This window comes from Zootermopsis nevadensis, unplaced genomic scaffold, assembly GCF_977971745.1.
Source record: "Zootermopsis nevadensis isolate Lab colony 2312 unplaced genomic scaffold, Znev_1.0 Znev_ptg000028l, whole genome shotgun sequence".
Classification (NCBI taxonomy): domain Eukaryota; kingdom Metazoa; phylum Arthropoda; class Insecta; order Blattodea; family Termopsidae; genus Zootermopsis; species Zootermopsis nevadensis.
Window position 1 is genome coordinate 5923748 of NW_028259160.1, and position 19927 is coordinate 5943674.

At 36.2% G+C, this 19927-nt stretch overlaps 2 protein-coding genes across 13 annotated transcripts in view; both read right to left on the minus strand.

The window, feature by feature from the left end:
- nonC (serine/threonine-protein kinase Smg1) overlaps positions 1-2576 on the minus strand; it is an 81504-nt gene extending 78928 nt beyond the window's left edge. Inside the window, exons 1-2 of the mRNA XM_022076819.2 lie at positions 1920-2576; positions 1722-1828 (exon numbers count right to left, since the gene is read on the minus strand). Of these exons, the coding sequence (XP_021932511.1) occupies positions 1722-1828; positions 1920-2382 (570 nt within the window). The 5' untranslated portion in view covers positions 2383-2576. The remainder of the gene's footprint in view (positions 1-1721; positions 1829-1919) is intronic.
- A 781-nt stretch (positions 2577-3357) lies between these two features.
- On the minus strand, positions 3358-19847 carry LOC110836016 (uncharacterized). Of its 12 annotated transcripts, none has more exons than XM_087357583.1 (7): positions 19499-19704; positions 18344-18523; positions 17073-17224; positions 10272-11869; positions 7533-7754; positions 5885-5992; positions 3358-3949 (listed from the first exon to the last, which is right to left on the minus strand). In XM_087357583.1, exons 4-7 carry the CDS (start codon positions 11804-11806, stop codon positions 3850-3852), a joined length of 1965 nt encoding a protein of 654 aa, XP_087213709.1. In that variant the 5' UTR covers positions 11807-11869; positions 17073-17224; positions 18344-18523; positions 19499-19704; the 3' UTR covers positions 3358-3849. The 12 variants fall into 12 exon arrangements, with proteins under 12 accessions (XP_087213709.1, XP_087213710.1, XP_021932497.1 ...); XM_087357584.1 differs by lacking the exon at positions 18344-18523 and adding an exon at positions 14943-15216 and having other exon boundaries at positions 19014-19704; XM_022076805.2 differs by lacking the exons at positions 18344-18523; positions 19499-19704 and adding an exon at positions 19716-19847.
- Positions 19848-19927: the final 80 nt, after the last annotated feature.

Below are 19927 nucleotides of genomic sequence, written 5' to 3' on the forward strand. Positions count from 1 at the left end.
CCATTCAACAGGAAAACAGCGTGTGTGCGAGCGTGAGAGCGAATGTGTAGTGATCGAGAGCATACATATATGTGTGTGCGTGTGCGCGCGTGCACAGACCTCAAGTGCAATATTACAATTTCAGACCACTCATCTGGAAGTCTGTGTGGTCCTTATTTAATTTCAACCTTTGTCTACTGTGTGCCATATTAGCATACCACTAAACCATTACACGAAGAGTTAAGTCTGTCTAGCAACCCCACAATGCAGCAGATTAAATCTCCTACTTCTGCACCATAAAGGCTAAACACAGATTACAAATACTAAATAACTACATGGTGCAGGACCTTTCTTGAAAAGTAAAGTCACTCATTTTGTTTATGGAACTTGACAGGTCATTACAGTGTTCACTGAAGTCCATTAGTTTACCCTATCCTCTGCCAGTTGAATTTACTTCTCAATTACACACCTTGTTATTTTAAGATTCATTTAAATATTATCTGACCATCAAAAGCCAAGGTCCCTCCAGCAAACCTCTTCTCAAACACCCTAAATCTATACCCTTGCCTTTAAGAGAAAGACCAAGCTTCTAACCCACACAAAAACCAAAAATTATGTTACAGTTTTTGCACATTTTAACCTTCAGGTATTAAGTAGGGCATTAAAAGACAAAATATTCTAAGCTGAATATTAGTAAGAAATTTCTGAATTCAATCTGCTCTTAAATTCACCATATATGCCATTCTGATTTGTTACTGCAAGCACACTTAACCACTAGTCCACTGAGGGCAACACTTTGCATCTACTATTCATTCTAAATTTCAGTTTTAATTATGGGTTAAACAGGCTACTGTAGCCTGACTTGGAAAGCTAAAAACTTTTCATAACTGTGAAAAATGTAATTTCAAACACACTCAAAAAGGAAATTTTGGAATGGAGTTAATTACTTAGAAGCTTCTTGTATAGATTCTTATAATTAATTTAATGTACCATAGTCCTATTTGAAGAGCTATTCATAAATACAATTTTGATTTCTTAATGTTTGTCCTAATTACATGAACTCTGCCATGCTTTCAAGTGTTTATTATATATCTTTGTGCTATGATTTGATTGTGCATTCTGGTAAAAAGACGAACATATAGTTAGGTTTCTGTCCGCTTACTTCTTGGAATACCTACTTATTAATTCCTCCTTTATCGAAACAGGCATTTCTGATGTGCCTGTTCCTTCAGCACAATCCAATACAACTAACACAAAAATACATGACCACAGGTTATGATGCTCAAATATCTATGATATAGAAACTGTATGCCAAGTGAACATTTAGCTGATTCTATACGCACATCTAAATCACTAACCTACCAAACAAAAAGTATTCAGTAGTGCTATGTGTTCCTATAACTTGTGTTAACTTAGGCTAAACCAAGTTAACTTCATGTAACCTAATCTACCCAGACCACTAGATTTGCCTAGAATGTGAAGGTGTAGGGCACATACAATAATATGCACTTTGATAACAAAAGCAGTAACTTGTTAAAATATTAAAAATAATAGTAAAGAAACATTAATTATCTTCTTCTTCTTAAAGTGCCTATCTGTTCCGGATGTTGGCGAACAGCATAGCAATTTGAGCTTTACTGGCGGCTAACTGCCATGCTTGATTGTACTAGGGAATTATAATGGAGTGGTTTCTCGTTGTCTTCTCCATCGCAGTATCACAACCAGTACAATCATCTACCCACCTGTAACTGTTTGCAAAGGACTAAGAATTTCTCTGAGTCATCTTCTCTACACAAGCGGCGCAGTAGTTTAGATATCCTCGAGTCCTCAGGAACCATATACCCAAAATCTGCAACAAAATTGATTGTGCTGAATAGCACTCAGATCAAATATATGAATCAAACACAACAAATAACTAATTCATAAAGTAAATAACATACCCAATCTGCTCTTGCTACGTTCAATATCATTGTAGTATTTTGATGATGATGCAGATGAAACAGCAGAGTCAGAGTTGCCTTTGTTCAACGATTCTTGAAATTTACGAGATAATAAATTTGATTCGCCCTCTCTTTCCACCTTTCTCGACATACCACCTCCTCTGCTCCGAACACTGGAACCTCTCCTATCCACTGGACCTCCTCGAGCCATTCGAAATTCATCTCTTACACGAGGGCGTGACTTAAGCCTATTATCAGGTCTCTCTCGTTGACAAATCACAATTGTAGGTAAGGGAGTTCGGATATTTGCACTATCGCCTGAAATGGAGGTTAGCTTATCCTTTTCTCCTTCTCCCTTTTCAGACAGGCTGCACTTGATATGTCCCTCACCTTCCCCTATGTCTTCCAAGTCTCTTGAGCTTTTAGAAGCCTTGAGCTTGTTAATAGAACTATTGGTTATCATTACCTATGCCTTACATTACGAAAGAAAGCCACATATTCTGTTTCGTAATTGCTTCATGAAATGGATATACATCGCCACATTTCGAAATTACGCCGCTATCCACCTCCAATTTCCTCCACACCATCCACCATTGCATGTACTAACCACAGAATACTTGTGTAGACGGATAACCAAGCATATCGGCATATACGCATAAGTGTCCTGTAATTTCATTGGCCTTTACGTTGGTACACTCAAACAACTACAGAGTACTCTGTAAATACAGAGTTTGAATCTGTCAAATTCAAACGCGTGTAATCAAGGTAGGCCATGTAAGAATACGGAAAATACTTTTATGAAATTGAAGTAGGCCATGTATGGGGGTGAAATTTCTCATAGCAGTTTGAGCATCATATAAAAATCATGCATACAAACAAAAAACTGTTTACACTTTGAAAAGACACTTAGTGCCAGGCGCGTTTCTACCTCAAGAGGTCATCATCAATGGCAAATTAATTCATATTAAATAATACAATTCATAAGACAATGGTTTGTTATAAACCACAGCTCACCATAGACCAACAATGGAAATCTCAACTTAGGCCAGTGGACATAAATTTCCATGATGAAGTTTTCAGTCTCTTCTACCTTCCTATAATCTTTCCCTTTTGATTTATTGCCACCCTTTTCCTCTGCTCTTGAAGTCTTCTAGTACCTCATTGAAATATATATTTACAGGTAATACCATGGGTATCTCATTCACACTTCAATCATAATGTCCCCTGCATCTTAGTTATAGTCATTCTTTTACATGGCCAACAATTGTGGTCAATTCTCTTCAAATCCTACTAGAAAACGTTTGTATTATAACTTCATGCACAATTTTTACTTAATCTATCCTTCATATGACAGTGAGAGTGGAGATAAGAAGGAAAAGGATGTTTCAGGACTACACTGTCAACTCACAGTTGAAACAATATTTAAAAATATAACACATTTTCTAAACATCCTTTATTTTTGTTTTCCAAACCTTACAGTCTATGTGACTATGGACAGAATTTATGATTAGAATCCTAATAAATATCATGTACTTGCCTTAAACAGAAATCACACAAGAATGTAAAACTAAAATTTTGAAATGGGATCACAGGATCATTCTGATTTGAAGTTCTACTTCATATTGTATGCCGAACACACCAACACAAGTCAACTACAAAAACAAACATTTTACAAGAACTGCTACAAAAATAAATTTTTCACCTTCTAAATAGCGTAATTCCCTTTCCTCATTATGTATGTCACTCTCATAACAGAAATAAGCAGAAACCATCATTTTTAGAAAAGGTCTATTTGAGGAAAAATATGCAAATACATACAATATTTCAACAGTAAGTTATGTTTTTGGTTTCTGCTTCTGTACATTTTATAGTACAAAAAAAAATTATTTGAAAAAGCAAGCAGTCTCCATTGCATGTCAATGTGCTTGGACTATGGAAATCTGAGAAATCTTTCCAGGTTTGGTCCACCTCTGCCCAACGGATCCTGCGGAAACATGAGTACATCTCCTACCCAGGTAAACATCAGCAACCTGCAATATCACAAACAGGAAAGTGACAGTTCTGGCTCATAATAACATGTGAATACCTGCATATCAGCAATACCCATAATTCAAAACATGAATGCTAGAGAATGTCAAAGAATGCAAGTAAACATGCTCAGAAGCAAATAATGATGAACTATTTCGAACATTTATATTAAGAAGCTATGAAATTCCTGCACACTATAATAAATATGGTATATTCACCAGAATTTGACCTTTTCAAATGGCATCAGTGATGTATGGGGTAAAAGACTTTTTTGTAAGCAGGGTGTGCACCGTATGTCTGGATTGGATAAGTGATGATGTAATCACATAAGATTTGCCTGATAAATCTCTTATGTGGTTATGCAGCTGGTTTGCGAGGATTTCCCATACAAAAACATGTAGGTCTTAGTGCAAAGTAACCATATTTATCAAATTTTAATCATAACTGGAATGTGTCAACAAATTTTAGAAAACTGCCCAGTACCAAGCAGTCCATAAGTTGTGTGTTCAGACAGACAGGGAAAAGCTAATAGGGATATTTCTGCAACTTTTGGTTATGAATGTGCCTACCACTTTCAAAATAAATATTAATAACAGATGGACTATGATTGAAAATGCTGAAACTACAGGCACATTAAGACCTTTCATTTGTATGGAAAGGACAATACCTGAAATAAATTGCACAGGCTTTTTTTAATATTCTTCATTTCTATTATGTCAGACTGATGATAAAATTACGGAGGTTTCAAAATGTGATGGCATATTGGCCACATTCTTAACTTGCAATTCATAATGCATTGTTCTGCTATATGTAGCAATGTTGTTTCCATATTAGCAGTACTCTTCCCAATGCAAGACAGGCCAGTATACATCAACCACAGTTGTATATACAGGAAGAGACCAGAGATCCAGAGATATTCCTTGCAGTCTGAAAGTGGCTGGACTTCAACCCGAGAAACTTTAAAACCTACATCAATAACTAACTGCATGGAGAACTATCCTCAAGATTGGATTGTCAAGAAATTCCCCACCTCTAACAATGCACCTTACATTTTCCCCCCCAAGAATTCAGAGCAAAAAGAAAACATTATTTTAGACAGTTTTGTGATCTCAAAAACATAAATAAGACAATGCACATGAGTCTTCTTTCAAAACACCTTACAACACAGGGAGATGCTCTGCGTATAATAGCTTTATTATTATCACAAGTTATCTCATGCTCTACTTATATGTTGTTATATTTGGTAGACCAGAAGTTTTCACTTCAACCTAATGTTGAGCTTGTATGTCAACAGAACTATCTGGATGTGGGTATTTTAATTAAGATGTGTCAATGCCAGGCAGAAGTATCTTCTACTTCACCATCAAAACTTTCAGTTACTTTGTAGATCCTTATCCACAAAAAATAATAATTCAGAAATAACAACAAAGCAACACTACACAACTGATGTATAAAGCGAAGTCTTTCATCAAATACACAACTGCTTGCAAAAACCGCTAAATGAAGAAATAAAGATAAAGCATAACAATGAATAACAAAGCAAATTACTGCTAAAAATGAAATACAGCATGATTATTCAGACACAAACCTTCAACTGCTATGAATTAATTCAAGATAATACGAGTAGTAGTTAATGGAACCTGAAATATTTACCACATCAGAATCTGTGAATTATTTATGATTATGATCTTATTATATTCATCCACTTAACTCTTATTATTTTACAATTTGTCATCTGATAAGACAGTATTAATGTCTCAAAGAAACTGGAAACTATGAATGTAAAAACCTATATATATCAAGATTAAATCAAAATACTGAATATAATTTGTATTATTTAAAGCTTGCATTCATGGCACAAAAAACTTTGTGCCACATGGCTACTACAACTTTTCCCACCTCCCATCGCATAGCTATGGTACTTCAACTTTCCCCACCTCCTTTCAATAGTCTCTCTCCAGGCAGGATTTTCTTGTAGAAGATCGCGATAATTATCTGTTGAAACAATAACACCACCGCACTCAGCAGCGTACTGCACAATGTATCTATAACAGGCATACAAACATTGTTTCATGACAGAATATGAGTTTGAGTTCTGCTGTAATAAATTATACACCCTTCTTACATGTATAATAATTAAAGAGAAATTTTGGTGTCTACCACAGTTCCTAACATATTCCACATTACAAAAAACTGGAGTTACAGAACTAAAGAGCTTATGTATTCACTTATTTCAATATCCATTACACCATTATTTCACAACTGTATATTTCAAGACTGCTGCCATTCCATAATTTAATCTAGCCAGAGTTATACATAAAGGGTATCCCAGGAGAAAGTGCATAAACTTAAAATGATAAATGAACAAATTTTGAATAAGAAATGTTATTAACAAGTGCCTCATTCAAAATCATTACAGTTATTGGTGTTCAAAGAAATATGATTTATCATCTCTCTAGCTTTTGCAATTCCAGAACCTTCATATATCACTGCTAGAAAAATTAATATCATACAACTAGAAAAATCTGTTCTTTCCCCTTCAACAGATAAATAATTAATGCTGAACACTGCAAAACTTTTTCTTCTCTGCTTTATGCAGTTTCTAATGGTATTACCTGTCAAGTGGCAAGGATGAGAATACAAAAGTATCAGAGACAGGTGCTAAACCCCACATACATTCAGGCAGTGCAGTTACAGAACCCACATCATTGAAAACAGACAACAGCTACAATCACTTCATACATACTCCTGCAAACTTTTGAACTACCAGTGTTCCTTGTGGGTGGACATTTCTTCAGTAAATTGTGCTGTATAATGTAAGACAGATAAGGTATCAATTCCCTGAACACCCATTGCTTTTTACTGGAAAATTCTGGGAACCAATGACTACACAACAGAAAAATTCTTTACAAAGACAGTCAATAAATAACGCCTTAAATTTAAAAAATATAACTGACAAAACTTTACACGGGACCTGCAAAATTTTCAGATAAAATTTTTCACTTTTATGGATATGCCGCTAAACTATACAGAACCTGCCACACAATACTGCTGGTGAATTAATGGTCAAAAGGCAAATTAAAATTGGTGTCTGATAAAAAAACTTTATAGATATGTCAAGTAGACAAAGGCACTTTACACACTTGGGAATTTTAACAAGTCCTCGGAAAACTAACACACCAAATTTGAGGGAGGGAGGACACACAAATTGTTTAAAAACCATTCAATTAACCAACTTCACAAAGCAAATTTTACAGTCAGTTATGTTCACATCCTCTACCTGTTTATACCATTTTTGTATCATAAGTTGGCCATTGGTGTCATTACTGAACTACATGTTTTGATTAAAGTTGAATCATCATCAGGTTCAACACTTTCTTCCACATGAGTCACTGCCTACTAATTCAAATAATCTTGACACTCTTCAATAATGACACAAGTGGCAAACTTCTGAAACAAGTATGTGACATAAACACTGTAAGAAATGAGACACTACTTGAATTGGTTGCATGAAGACGGTAACTGGACGTGGATTAGCAGTGAACACACCAGGATGCTACATTACAGAACAGAAAGACAACCAACCTGTCATCATAAGGAACCACTAGCCGGTTTCCAATCCTACGACTAGGTGTGAATGATACAAGACCCTGTTTCTCCAGAACATCCAGTATTTTTGTATCTTGGCTGTGGCGGGAACTTTTACGGAACTGAGGAACAAAGGCCATCACTTTGTGATTTCGTTTCAAGAAGTAGTCTATGCAGATCTGTAATCCTCTGCATGAAAAGTGTCTACCATTGGTGTGTCTAGAGAACAAAATATTGACAGAGATTTATTGGGAAAAGTATTAGTAGCATTAGCATTATCATTACGCAATTCACAATTGCATATATCAGGATTATACCAAACTTATTACTTTTGAAGTGTGCTTGTTTTCTGATGAAACATAATGATATGCCATTACCATGTTTAAGTATTTCAAATGTAATTATTTTAGGCTTCAAACAAGATGTGACAAGAGTCAAATGAATCAGCATAACTCAGTCTTCAATAACCACAGCTTTCCACAATTTAATACAATTATTTTATGAATGAAACAATGTCATAAGTGCTTGTTTCAATTTAATGACAAGTTTTTTAAAGATGGAAAATGAAAATGTACATCAGATTTTGTATAGACAGAATATTTACATAATATTTTAAGCAAGAGGTGAAGAATGGTGGAACTTCATGTAGTGTTTCCAAGTCTCAAGAACATCCTGCTTATGTGTGTGGTATTGGGACTGAAAGATCAAGTTCAAGTGAAAGCCCTCAGAGTAATCTTGTAGTTTTGTTTCCCTCAACAACAAACTATCACTCCTGCTGTGATGATAACAGTACAAAATTGCTGAGATGAATACAATTTTTAATATTAAGTGTACTGGCCTAATTTATGTATTGGGAGGGGTGATAAAAAGGTATCACTCAACCATTTTCGCTATACTGCTTCTGAAAAATGGAAAATTTTGGAGAAACCTGCCAAATGCTGCAAACAAAAATTGGTATTTCCAGAAAAAGAAATCAATTTAAATGAAAAAGGGAACCATAATACATGACTGAAGTGAATGAACAATTTACTGGTGGAAACAAGTGTCAACAGATTTCACTGCCATGATTATAAACACGACAATACAATACGGTTTTTCAAACACACGAATGATTTCAATACAAACATTGTGGAATATAGAACTGACACCAACTATAATGTAGTCTGTGGAGATTGCTCTAGCCTAGCTAGTAGTGTTACACTACATGCCAAACCACTAAAATGAGAGGAATATAAAATAAATGTTTTACTATACTGCATTTCCACACAACCAGATTATCAGCTTGGGAATGGGCAATGGGCCACTAGTGGTCACAGTTCCAAAAAGACAGCCTCACCTCATAGTAACAACAGCAATAACATATTCATGAGAAGGAAGAAACAAACCCAGGACCAGTACTTTCCTTAATAACAGATGTTACATAAAGGATCATGAGCCGGGATAGCTCAGTCAGTATAGTGACTAGCTACGGGCTGGATGACCGGGGTTCGATCCCCGATGGGGGCAGAGAATTTTTCTTCTAGCCTCTGCGTCCAGACCGGCTCTGGGGCCCACCCAGCCTCCTCTACAATGGGTACCAGGGTCCTTTCCCGGGGGTAAAGCCGGCCAGGGCGTGATGCTGACCACTCACCCCCATCTAGTGCCGAGGTCAAGGAAGAGAGGAGCTATACCTCCACTCACCCCAAACGCCTACATGGCGTACAGTGGAACAAACTTTACTTTTTACATAAAGGCTCAGTTGAGACAGGTCAGTCAGTAAGTGACTGGCTATGGGCTGAACAACCAAGATTTGTTTCCCAACAGGGACAGTAATTTCTCCTTTTACTGCCATATCTACATTAGAGATGAATGTTAATGTGATTTTCAAACCTCCATGGTTCCAGTTATGTTACCTGTGGATAGCAGTAATTTTAAGCAGTGATTGCGATCAAGAGTACCTGATACCTGTATTACCCCACAAGTTTCAGAAAAGAGGGCACAAAAGTGAAGGTACTACATTATTCACAACAAAAACATGTCATGCTTGTCATGTGGAATCACTGATAAAAATAGGGCATGAGAAAAATAGAGTACAGAACAGCCTTTCATTTCAATGTTCATCATTCTTCCAGTTTTGTCAGGCACCAGCGATTCAAATCACTCCAGCACTTAACCATGGCTACTAGCCAGTGAAATATAAACAATTACATCACTGCTACTTCAGATATCAAGCACCAGGTGGCAAAGTTATTTCTGAATAACGACGATAAAATCGATGTTGCCAATAGCACAGCACTCTTCTCTAAACCAGACTGACTGTGGGCTTACTAAGTCTATCCTGTCACTATCAATGACTCTTTTCCTTGGTATAAGAAGACTGATGCTTTAAACCAACTACTTACCTCCCTCCCCCCCTCCCAACTGAAAAAAATCTGTGGAGCTGTATCTCCACAACAGGAATAATTTTATCATTTACCTTTATCATGTATGATCATAGAATGATTTAAAAATTATACTACTTTGCAAATATCATACTTCCTTTGTTAATACAAGTGGAGCTTATTATTTATGATTGCACTAATGTAGTTTTGAAAGCATATCATTCAAAAAAAAACAGACACAGCATACACCCAGAAATGATTTTGCTAGTGTAGAATGTCTGCTTAAGATCTTATAAAATCTAGATGTTGAACTTTACAAAAGCTAACAAGATAAAATCGTATATTTTAAATGCACACCAATAAAACTCAACCTTACCCCATTGCAATGTTGCTGCCATCAATAACAATTGGGCGTAGACCCATTCTCACAGCAACAGGATTTGGATTATATAAGTTGTTGCCATACACACTTAAAGATGTTTCACTGGCCCAATTCACTTCATTATTAACTGGCTGCAGACCCATTTTCACACAGTGAGGATTTTGGTATTCTAGGTTACTGCCATACATGTTTGGAGTCCATGCATTCTTCAGAACTATTTTGCTACACCCCATCATACTTGAAGTAGCAATTACTCCACAATCCATGATCCTACCAAGAGTGGGATTTAGAGCTGGTGTGAAGGCTGAAATTTCAGATGGAGAAGTAGAAAATGGCACAGTACCTTGACATGTATTATGATTCAGAAGTGAATACATGTCATTTGGTTTATTGGCAGCAGTGTTTAGCTTATTATTCAGAACTGACTTGTATTCTCTGAATGCTGAATTTGCAAAACCTCGTTCTTTTTTTCTTTTCTTTATGTTCACTCTATAACTTACACTTTTTGGTTTGTTACATCCAGGAGATTTTGACTTGTCTGACTTTCTCATTGGTGTACATAAGTCTATTGTCACAATATCAGAAGTTGGGACAAACTTTTTTGAAGGCAGTGAATCTACAGTAATGTCACTGGTACTGCCACAGTCCAATCGTGGCTTGGGATCACTATCAAGAATCACAACTTCATCATCACTTCCTAAACTGATGATAGAACAACCATCATCCTCCTTTTCTGTATGTTTGTCATGTTTGGGTATTGCAGGTCTCTCACTCATCTTCGCCTTCACACTTGTAGATACTAATTCCACTGATCTATCACGGCGTCTTCGCTTTACATTTGTAACCGTTTCCACTGATCTATCACGGCGTCTTCGCTTTACATTTGTAACCTTTTCTACTGACTGATCACAGCGACTTCGCTCTACATTCGGAATTTTTAAGACACTATTACTAACCTTACAAACCATTTCAGCACATTCAGATTTTTGATCAAGGATACTGCTGACCACAGAGCAAACTTTCCTTTTGTTCACTGCTTTGCCTTCCCTTATATTTGTCACATCTACAATAAGGGGGCTGTTACCTTGCTCTGTGCCTCTTATACTGCTATCATTAGATGGAGACATTTCTGTAAAGCGTGGCGTAACCGTGTTGCACAGACCAACAGGAATGTCATCACTGTTATTAACTGAATGAATGAAATTACTACTCAAAGAAGCTTGGTGAATATGAGACAAAGCTTCATTTCTTGTAACAGTCCTGCTGGGAGATTTTCCAGACCAATCTGTCAGTGTAACAGACAAAGTTGAAGTTTGGCTTCGACGTTTCATAACTGCCGTCTTCAGTCCTGTACCATACGATGAAACATCACCAGAGTCTTCATTTATTGATGAACTGCCATTTACACTGATGTCACACAACACATTCTCTTTCTGTCTTATCTTCAAAACTTCTGCACTACTCTTTTCAATGACATTCTTTAATGATTTGTTCTTTTTCGTTACGTGCTTTCCAGAACGCAACTTCATATCAACTCTTGTCCCTATTATCGTTGTTATGTTTTAAGAGTTTAGATAACTTTATGCTGGGGCCTGTTAAATATGGAACAAGAAAAATTATAACAATAGAGATCATATACTAACTAGTGTAATTCACATAGGACATCAAATACTGACACTGCATGTTACATGCAAGTTATTTGTACGCACATACACAACTCTGGAGTAGCAAAACCAAAAGGTAAAACACAGTTAATATAAGGCCCACCACTGGTGGATGAAATTAAGATAATCTTAGTAAAGTAGGTTGTGAGAATGAGAGGTCAATGAAACATATATGGGAAAATACCAACCTTTAGTGAATCATTCACTGAAACCTACCAAGAATTATTTGCTATTGCAATGCAATAATGCTCCTGGCAGGATTAATAAGAACCTTTAAGAAACCTATCAGAACAGTCAGTCACTAGACTGAGATTTTAATCAGAGACTCCTTACAAAGCAGAAATGCTACCGAATCAACCTGTGACAATTGATGATACAGAAATCAGGCAAACACCACAATCCTCTAACAGAAGACACTATATACATAACATGAAAAGAACGCAATGCATCAAGAACAAGTCATGATAACTTCTGTGCAGAATGACTGTCGATGTTAATGTATTATTGAAGTGCCTAGCAGGAGAAAATGAGCCAGGGTAGCTGTCAGTATAGTGAATGGCTACAGACTGGACAACTGAAGTTCAATCCCTAATGGGGGCAGAGAATTTATCCTCTAGCCTGTGTGTCAATACCCACCCACCCTCCTACCCAATCGGTACTGGGGTCCTTTACCAGGGGTAAAGTATGGCCGGGGCATGATGCTAACCACTCACTCCCAACTAGTGCCAAGGTTAAGAATGAGTAGAGCTATACCACCTCTTCCCCCAAGTGCCTACATGGTGTAAAGAGGGACAGCTTTACTTTATCAGCAAGAAAAATACTACCTGTATCAGTAACACAGACATTATGATTTATTTACATGAAGGAACTCATGGTTACATCATGTCCACGTACCTGCAACCACCACCAACTTTGAAATCAAATGATGGATGTCATGAAACCTATTATGAATATCATAGCGCCAGAGGTCACCTCCCACCCCCTTTAGTTTCTTACCTCAAGTGACACCAGACTGGCATAAGCATAAAATTCTGAAGTGGGAGTAATACTAGCACTACATAAATACAAAGTCCTGAAATTTTGTGCAGCAATAAACCTTAGAGTAATATGCAAATTATGTTATAAAACAATATTACAGCTAAAAAAAACACTGTGGTTTGACTGTAATGACTAATGAAACACTAGTTTGGTACATGTGAAACTTTCAATGCAAATCATAAACATACAAACAAATTCTGTATTAATATTGTCTATGCGTCAATGATACACACACAGCATATCTCAAGACACAAAACTAAAACTGTCATGATAAGGAAATCAGTAATCAAAACACAGAGAAAATAAAACAAATTCCACAAACTTGTATTAAATTTTAAAATGGGTCTTCATGAACACCTTGAAATTGCAGTGTTTTAGGATTCACAAAAATTTAATTTTTGTCCATATTTTAACAGTGATTAGAATGACATTCTATAATTTTCTTTTCTCTCTCTAGACGAATGCTGGGATACCACCTTACACATAGACCAAGACATCATTAACACCCTTCCAAATTTGTTATTCACAATCATATTTCAATTTAATGGTTAATTAACTCTATTATACATACAGGTAACCCTCGATTTACCCCGGGGATGCGTTCCTGGACGAACCGGCGTAAATTGAAACTCTTTTTATAATGTTGACAAGTAATATAATGGCATTACATTTAAAGCTCTGAAATAATGTAAATAAAATAAAGGGAATTTAAAAAATATACTTTATACACTTACAATCGGCAATTTGTTGGTCCCCATTCTTTCATGTGATTGATGTGTACAGTCATCTCTGCTGTTATGCGATAGTTGCATTCATGTAAGACGCCGACTTATAGAAAATCGTGTAGTAAAAATAACCGCGGTACCTTAGCAGAGATTAAATTAGTCCTTTGAAAGTTTAATGCACCAGGAATTAAACTGCATAATAGCAAACTCGCATATGCAAAAGTTTGCATTTCACAAACAGCTTTTACTGATTCATCGATCTCATTGCAGCAAATTCGCGTTAATTGCAGAGATGACTGTATTTATAATTTTTATTCAAAATCAGCGATCTAAGAATTACGATTTAGTATAAGAATCAGTACGAGAAACATTGTAAAACGTTACAAATAATAGTAAAAAAAATTTTCTTTCACTTTTTGACTTGCTGGTTTCAAAAGCGGCGCTATTCTAAATCGACGCAAATCGAGGGACACCTGTGTGTGTGTATGCGTATATATCAGACATAAAATAAACTCTCAGAATATTAATTAAATGAATTTTTTGCACAGACAAGGCTGCCTAAACCATTAAAAATCACAAACCACATGGAATAAAGAATTAAGGATACTCTAAAGACACTTGCTGATGACTGGAGGCTGGAATGCACCAACAAATGACCTAACTTCATGGTTGCTGAATGATGATAAATATGATGGTGAAGGGATGTTTTCTTACTCTTCATAAATAAGGTTTCAGAATCAATGTACAAACTGATAATAGTAAACTACCAGCTCCATCAAAGATGAGAATTATAATTTACTTTATCACTTGTATTCATCTGCTATTTTGGACAACTAAATTAAAATTCCCCACAAAAATGAGCAACTTATATAATGAAGAAACACTACAGGTTGATCTCCCTCTCAGCTCCAGAACCAAGACCATAATACCTGAAAAAATATATCAGATTTAAATATTATAACACTTAACCTAAGTCAAAACCTTGGACCAAGTTATATGCAACAGAAAAATACCTTTAAAAACTCCATTCCTCTGATTCTTCCTCCAGTATTCAAGTATGTAAAAGCAAGAGAACAAACCAAACACTGAATGGCGAGAAGAAAAAAGAAAGGTAGTAGCAAAGGTAGCAAAAGAAAGAAGGAAAAACAACAAATTTTTTTCTTTCTATGATGAACAACTAGAGGTGGTTCTGAATGTTATCACAATGCATTTCTTGAAATTTCACTGTAAATACTTACACATAGTATTATGATAACAACACATCAGAAACCACGTGTCTGCACAAGTCTATAAACATGTTTCACTCCCAAAGTCACTAGGTTTCAATGTTGAAAAATGCTTTTGATGTGTTTTCCATTTCATGAACCATGTTTAACAAGGTTTAAGTAAAAATATACAATATATGAAAATAAAATTGGCAGCAAAAGTAAACATGAAATTGGTAATTCTTCAGAAACATAATAATAGGATATAAAAATATTCACTTAATCACAGCAATTCATAGAATGGTTTCTGAAACAGACACAAGATGCATAGTTACTATTGGAGTGAACGTGTGGATTACACTAACTTTTGAATTAATTGGTAGAATGTCATGACAATCAGTCAATACAAACATCATGACAGTACAGATAACTCCACACATCCTTAACCCCATGATTGTGCAGTGAATACTGATTAAATTAATGCACTGCACTTTGTTCCAGCAAGAAGTTCTTGATACCCACTGGATGGAAGACTGGTGGATCCCTGAGCATTCTTGTAGTAGTGGCAAACAAAATAATCCTACACTTAGCAATAATACATTTCCTTATCCTATATCTTATGCATTATGAAAAAACTGTAATTATATGCTGCACTTATATAGTAAGAGATGTGGTATTCTTCTATTATGCATAAACTGATATCACATTTGCTCACAGTCAACCCCTGATAAATGCTACTCTATGTACTGACACCCTTGCATTGTCCTCACAAAAGCCTTGGAACACAAAATCCCAAGTAAATTCAAACAGAATCAAATGGCAAAATACCATCCCTGATAGCCGCCATCCACGAGAAACTACTGTGATACAAATGTACTGTTAAGCATTATAATCATATCAAGAAATGAAGGATAGCAATGTTGGAACTATAAGACATGCCTGAAGGGTTCAACAAAATGGTCCATCTCCTTGACAATAAAAACTAACTCTGAACCTCCAAGAACAATTCAATCAAGCTAAGCTTTCAGATTCTCGTAATAACGAGAATAAACATGACTGTCTTCTGCAATGTTGTGCAGTGTAGTCTAAAGTCTATTTTTTCTACACTTGTTTCCGCAGATGTGTAATACTGTAGCAGCTGCAATTCTGGGAGCACCATAATGGATAAAACAGGAAGATACCAATCCAAGAATTAAATTACCATGACAGTAAATGTGATACAGTATAGTGGTTCTCAACTCTACATGCCATTTAACCTTTATCAACAGTAGATCACTGCTTAGATGCAATCCAGCTGGCCGTGCAGTAGCAGACTGTTATACCCTGTAGCTAAGTCCAGCTGGCAGGCCCCGATAAAATTAAGAGTTACCTTGAAACCAACACCATCAAGAGATATTGTAACATGTCAAATAACATTGTAAAGATTCATTCAGCAAAAAATTGTCCAAATTTCAGGCTACATTCAAGATCTGTTCTATATAAACCAGCAGCAATGTATCCGCTATATTTGTTACAAGGTTTCAAGGTTTTAAATCTGCTGCTACTGTGCCATGATGTGATGTTGGGTTCCATGGTAAGTGGGGAAACAATGTACTATGTGCTATATACCATGTTTTAAGGAGTATGGATAAGCACCAAGTATAGACTTGCACTACTTCTCTATTAATTTTTAAATAAATCAAAGCAAGAACTCAACCTGACAGCAGTAACTTATAAAAGCAAACCCTGCCTTGAAAATGTCAATAGAAAGACTGAATTTTATCAAGAGTAACACACAGCTGTCATTAACATCCAGAATAAAATAAATTTCAGAAGCAACTGATACTACAGAAAAGGCTGTAAAATGGTGTAAATTTGAAAACCACAAGTACAGGGAAATAGAATACACATCATCTCTATTTATAAAAGTGCTTCAAGATGAACTCCAACAAAACATTATTGTTTCTCACCCTCCCCATACTGTGAACTGCATAGATGGGAAACAAAAAAGTATTGTCAGTGTCATCTTTCAGACATCCTATTAAATGTAATAGTAACATATTACAAACATTATACCGGGTCTACAATTTATGAGGCTGCAGTGTGCAGATAAATTGTGAACGTTACGTAAATTGAATACTTAGACCTTTTTTCCAAGAAATGACCGATGAAAAAAAGACTTACAGTTTATTCATGCACGAAAATGCTACAGCTCACACAGCTGATCGGTCGATGTTAGCATTAAGAGAAGTGTTTGGCGAAGAAGTTCCAAGCTTCCAAGGTGTGATATATGAAGAAACCTTTACCTTTGCAACCAATTTAGAAGGACCTGGTACCTGAAACAGGATTACCTATTCAGACAGCTGATGAGTAAACAAAAATCCAAATTTAATGATAAATTAAGTTGTCATCACAGTTTTCCAAACCTGGCAACAGTTTTTGTTGTTTTGACACTTAATAAAACCAACTGTAACATAAACATGTCACCAAATTCAGATTAATCATAGAAATATAAAATTACTTTACTTAACACATACAATTATATAAGTTAAAGTAGGCCAGAACCATGTCATTTTAATTAGATGGTGAACAGACATACTACTCAGGAATAACAATGCACACAGAATCATCAAGACAATTTTTAACCAATACAATGTGTTAATTTTACTGTCTCTGAGGAAGTTACGAAACCCTTACATATATCTAGTGGGTGATGAGTAAATGACAAAGAACATGCATGGATAAACATAGGAGCAAGAGGCAAACTGATAGGGAGTGACTGCATGGTTAGAAAAATAAATCATGGAAAAAGGGGAATGCCACGGTCACTATGGACTCCTCAGACAAAACCAACACCGTCCTTGCAGATTCCACATACAAGATCATGTCATAATCCCTTGAAACAAGTGGAGAATCAAACGAAGAGAATAATCCAACTGTTTATCCCAAATGAAAGCCAGACACTTCAAATTCAGGACATCAAAACACCTTCAATCTATAGCCTTTCCAAGATCCAGTGTTCCCTTATGACTCACAAGCCAATACTACAAGATACCTTATCCACCAACTTGCCAGATACACTGGACAATTCTCTCCCCTCCTCCAAGATTGAGCACAACATCGTATGTACAAAACTGAACACAATTTTCCGCTGAATCTTAACCAATTCATCGTCACTGACGATAACATCCTGTCAGACAATAGATAAAGTCCAAAAACAAAGTAATCCACAATGCGTTATAGCCCAATAAAACTGAATTGCTGGCACAGGCATTGCAATTTGGCCACATGGACCAAGTCCCCTTAATCTTCCTTAGCCTCTCAAACTCCAGGTATCCCTACACCATGTACTACACAAAACTGGAAAGGGATTGCAAATTATCCTTCCTAAATGTCCTATAAATTGATACTCAGACATCATCATCTACAAGAAGCCAACCCACACTGACAGATACCTTCAGCTATCACGAATCCCACCAGTTCACATGAGAGCCATTATAATCACCCTGACAGACAATTTGTGACTAGTCCAGCAAGGCCTCCTAAATACAACAGGTAAAGTCCATCCTCTGAACTAATGGTTTCTCCCTCCAGGATATCAACCAAAGAATCATGGGCAGATCCACCAATGCAAGCTATGAAAACAGAGATCGCATGGTATACATTCATTATATTCACAGCACAACTGACACCTCCATGCCAATGAAAAAACAAGGCATTCACACAATCCAGATACCATTTAACAAAACAGCCTAGCAAGGACAGACAACCCCTAATATAAAAACAGGCATATTCAAGAACTTCTCCGATGTGATAAGCAGTATATCAGCACAGCAGACCATCACATTTCCACCAGGACTTATTAACATGAAAGACATCAAGCTTGTTATCCAGTGACCAGTGATAGAAAACACTCCACAAAAACTAAACACATTGACTTTGCAGGATCAGAACAACATACGGCCAAATCTCCCCCATACTATCAAGGAAGATACAGTATTAACAAAACACTCCAATAACTTTAACCCTGAAGATGGATACAAACAAAGCAAATTTTGGCTTCATCTCCACCCCCCCAAAAGTCATTCAAAGACAGGCACAGTCTGTGCATGCCTGGTTTCTTACATTCCTCTTTCATTTCTTCCATTAATACTGTTTTATTATCATATTTCCTTCTGAACTGTCTTCCTTTTTCACTCTGCCCTGCCATCACCTCAATGTTGTTCTCTACTCTACTCTTACATATGTCCAATTCACACTTTTTACCTCACACTCATAGTCCACTGCCAGACCTATATATGGGCTTCCTAATCTCCCCTTAAAAAAAGAACATTCGGCCCAGAGATGGAAAATGCTTGTCGAAAATTTGGAAAAACCAATATTCGAAAAGCCATACCAGGGAGATACGAAAAAAAACTGCAAGACACATCCTTAACTAGTAACCATATTGTAAAGCTATACCCCACTTTAAGCACAATTCTATTGCAATAACCACATAAAACCTTATTAATCTAAACAGTTCGAAAACAAAATGCCACACTTCGATTTCTCATTTAATATATTTGAAGTGTGTGAAAACAAGAAAATTACTTCAGTGTAAAATATCTTACACCACCAAAGGCAACTTCAATTTCCCCGAATTTCGGTATAGCAATTCAGATCATATAACTTATTTATGACGCTCTTTACGACTTCGACAATTTCATCATTATCAACAGCTACAATATTCTTAAGTGTGAATAACTGCAACCTGAACTCTGTAATTCTAGATATTCGTATTACAAACACAAAATGTTTCCCAACGACAAACGAAATGGCACACCTTACATCACAGACACTCAGCAAAGGCTACACAAAATTAAAACCACTATACTGTGCCAAAATCAGATCATCGCAACTACGAATCCAGCCAACAGCTTTCTGTGATAATCTGTAATTGTTATTCCATGTCCACTTCCTTCCACGAAAGAGAGTGGGATTACGCCAAGTGCACACGAGCAGGGCCATCTTTGAATCATAAGCGAAAACTAACAGAACTT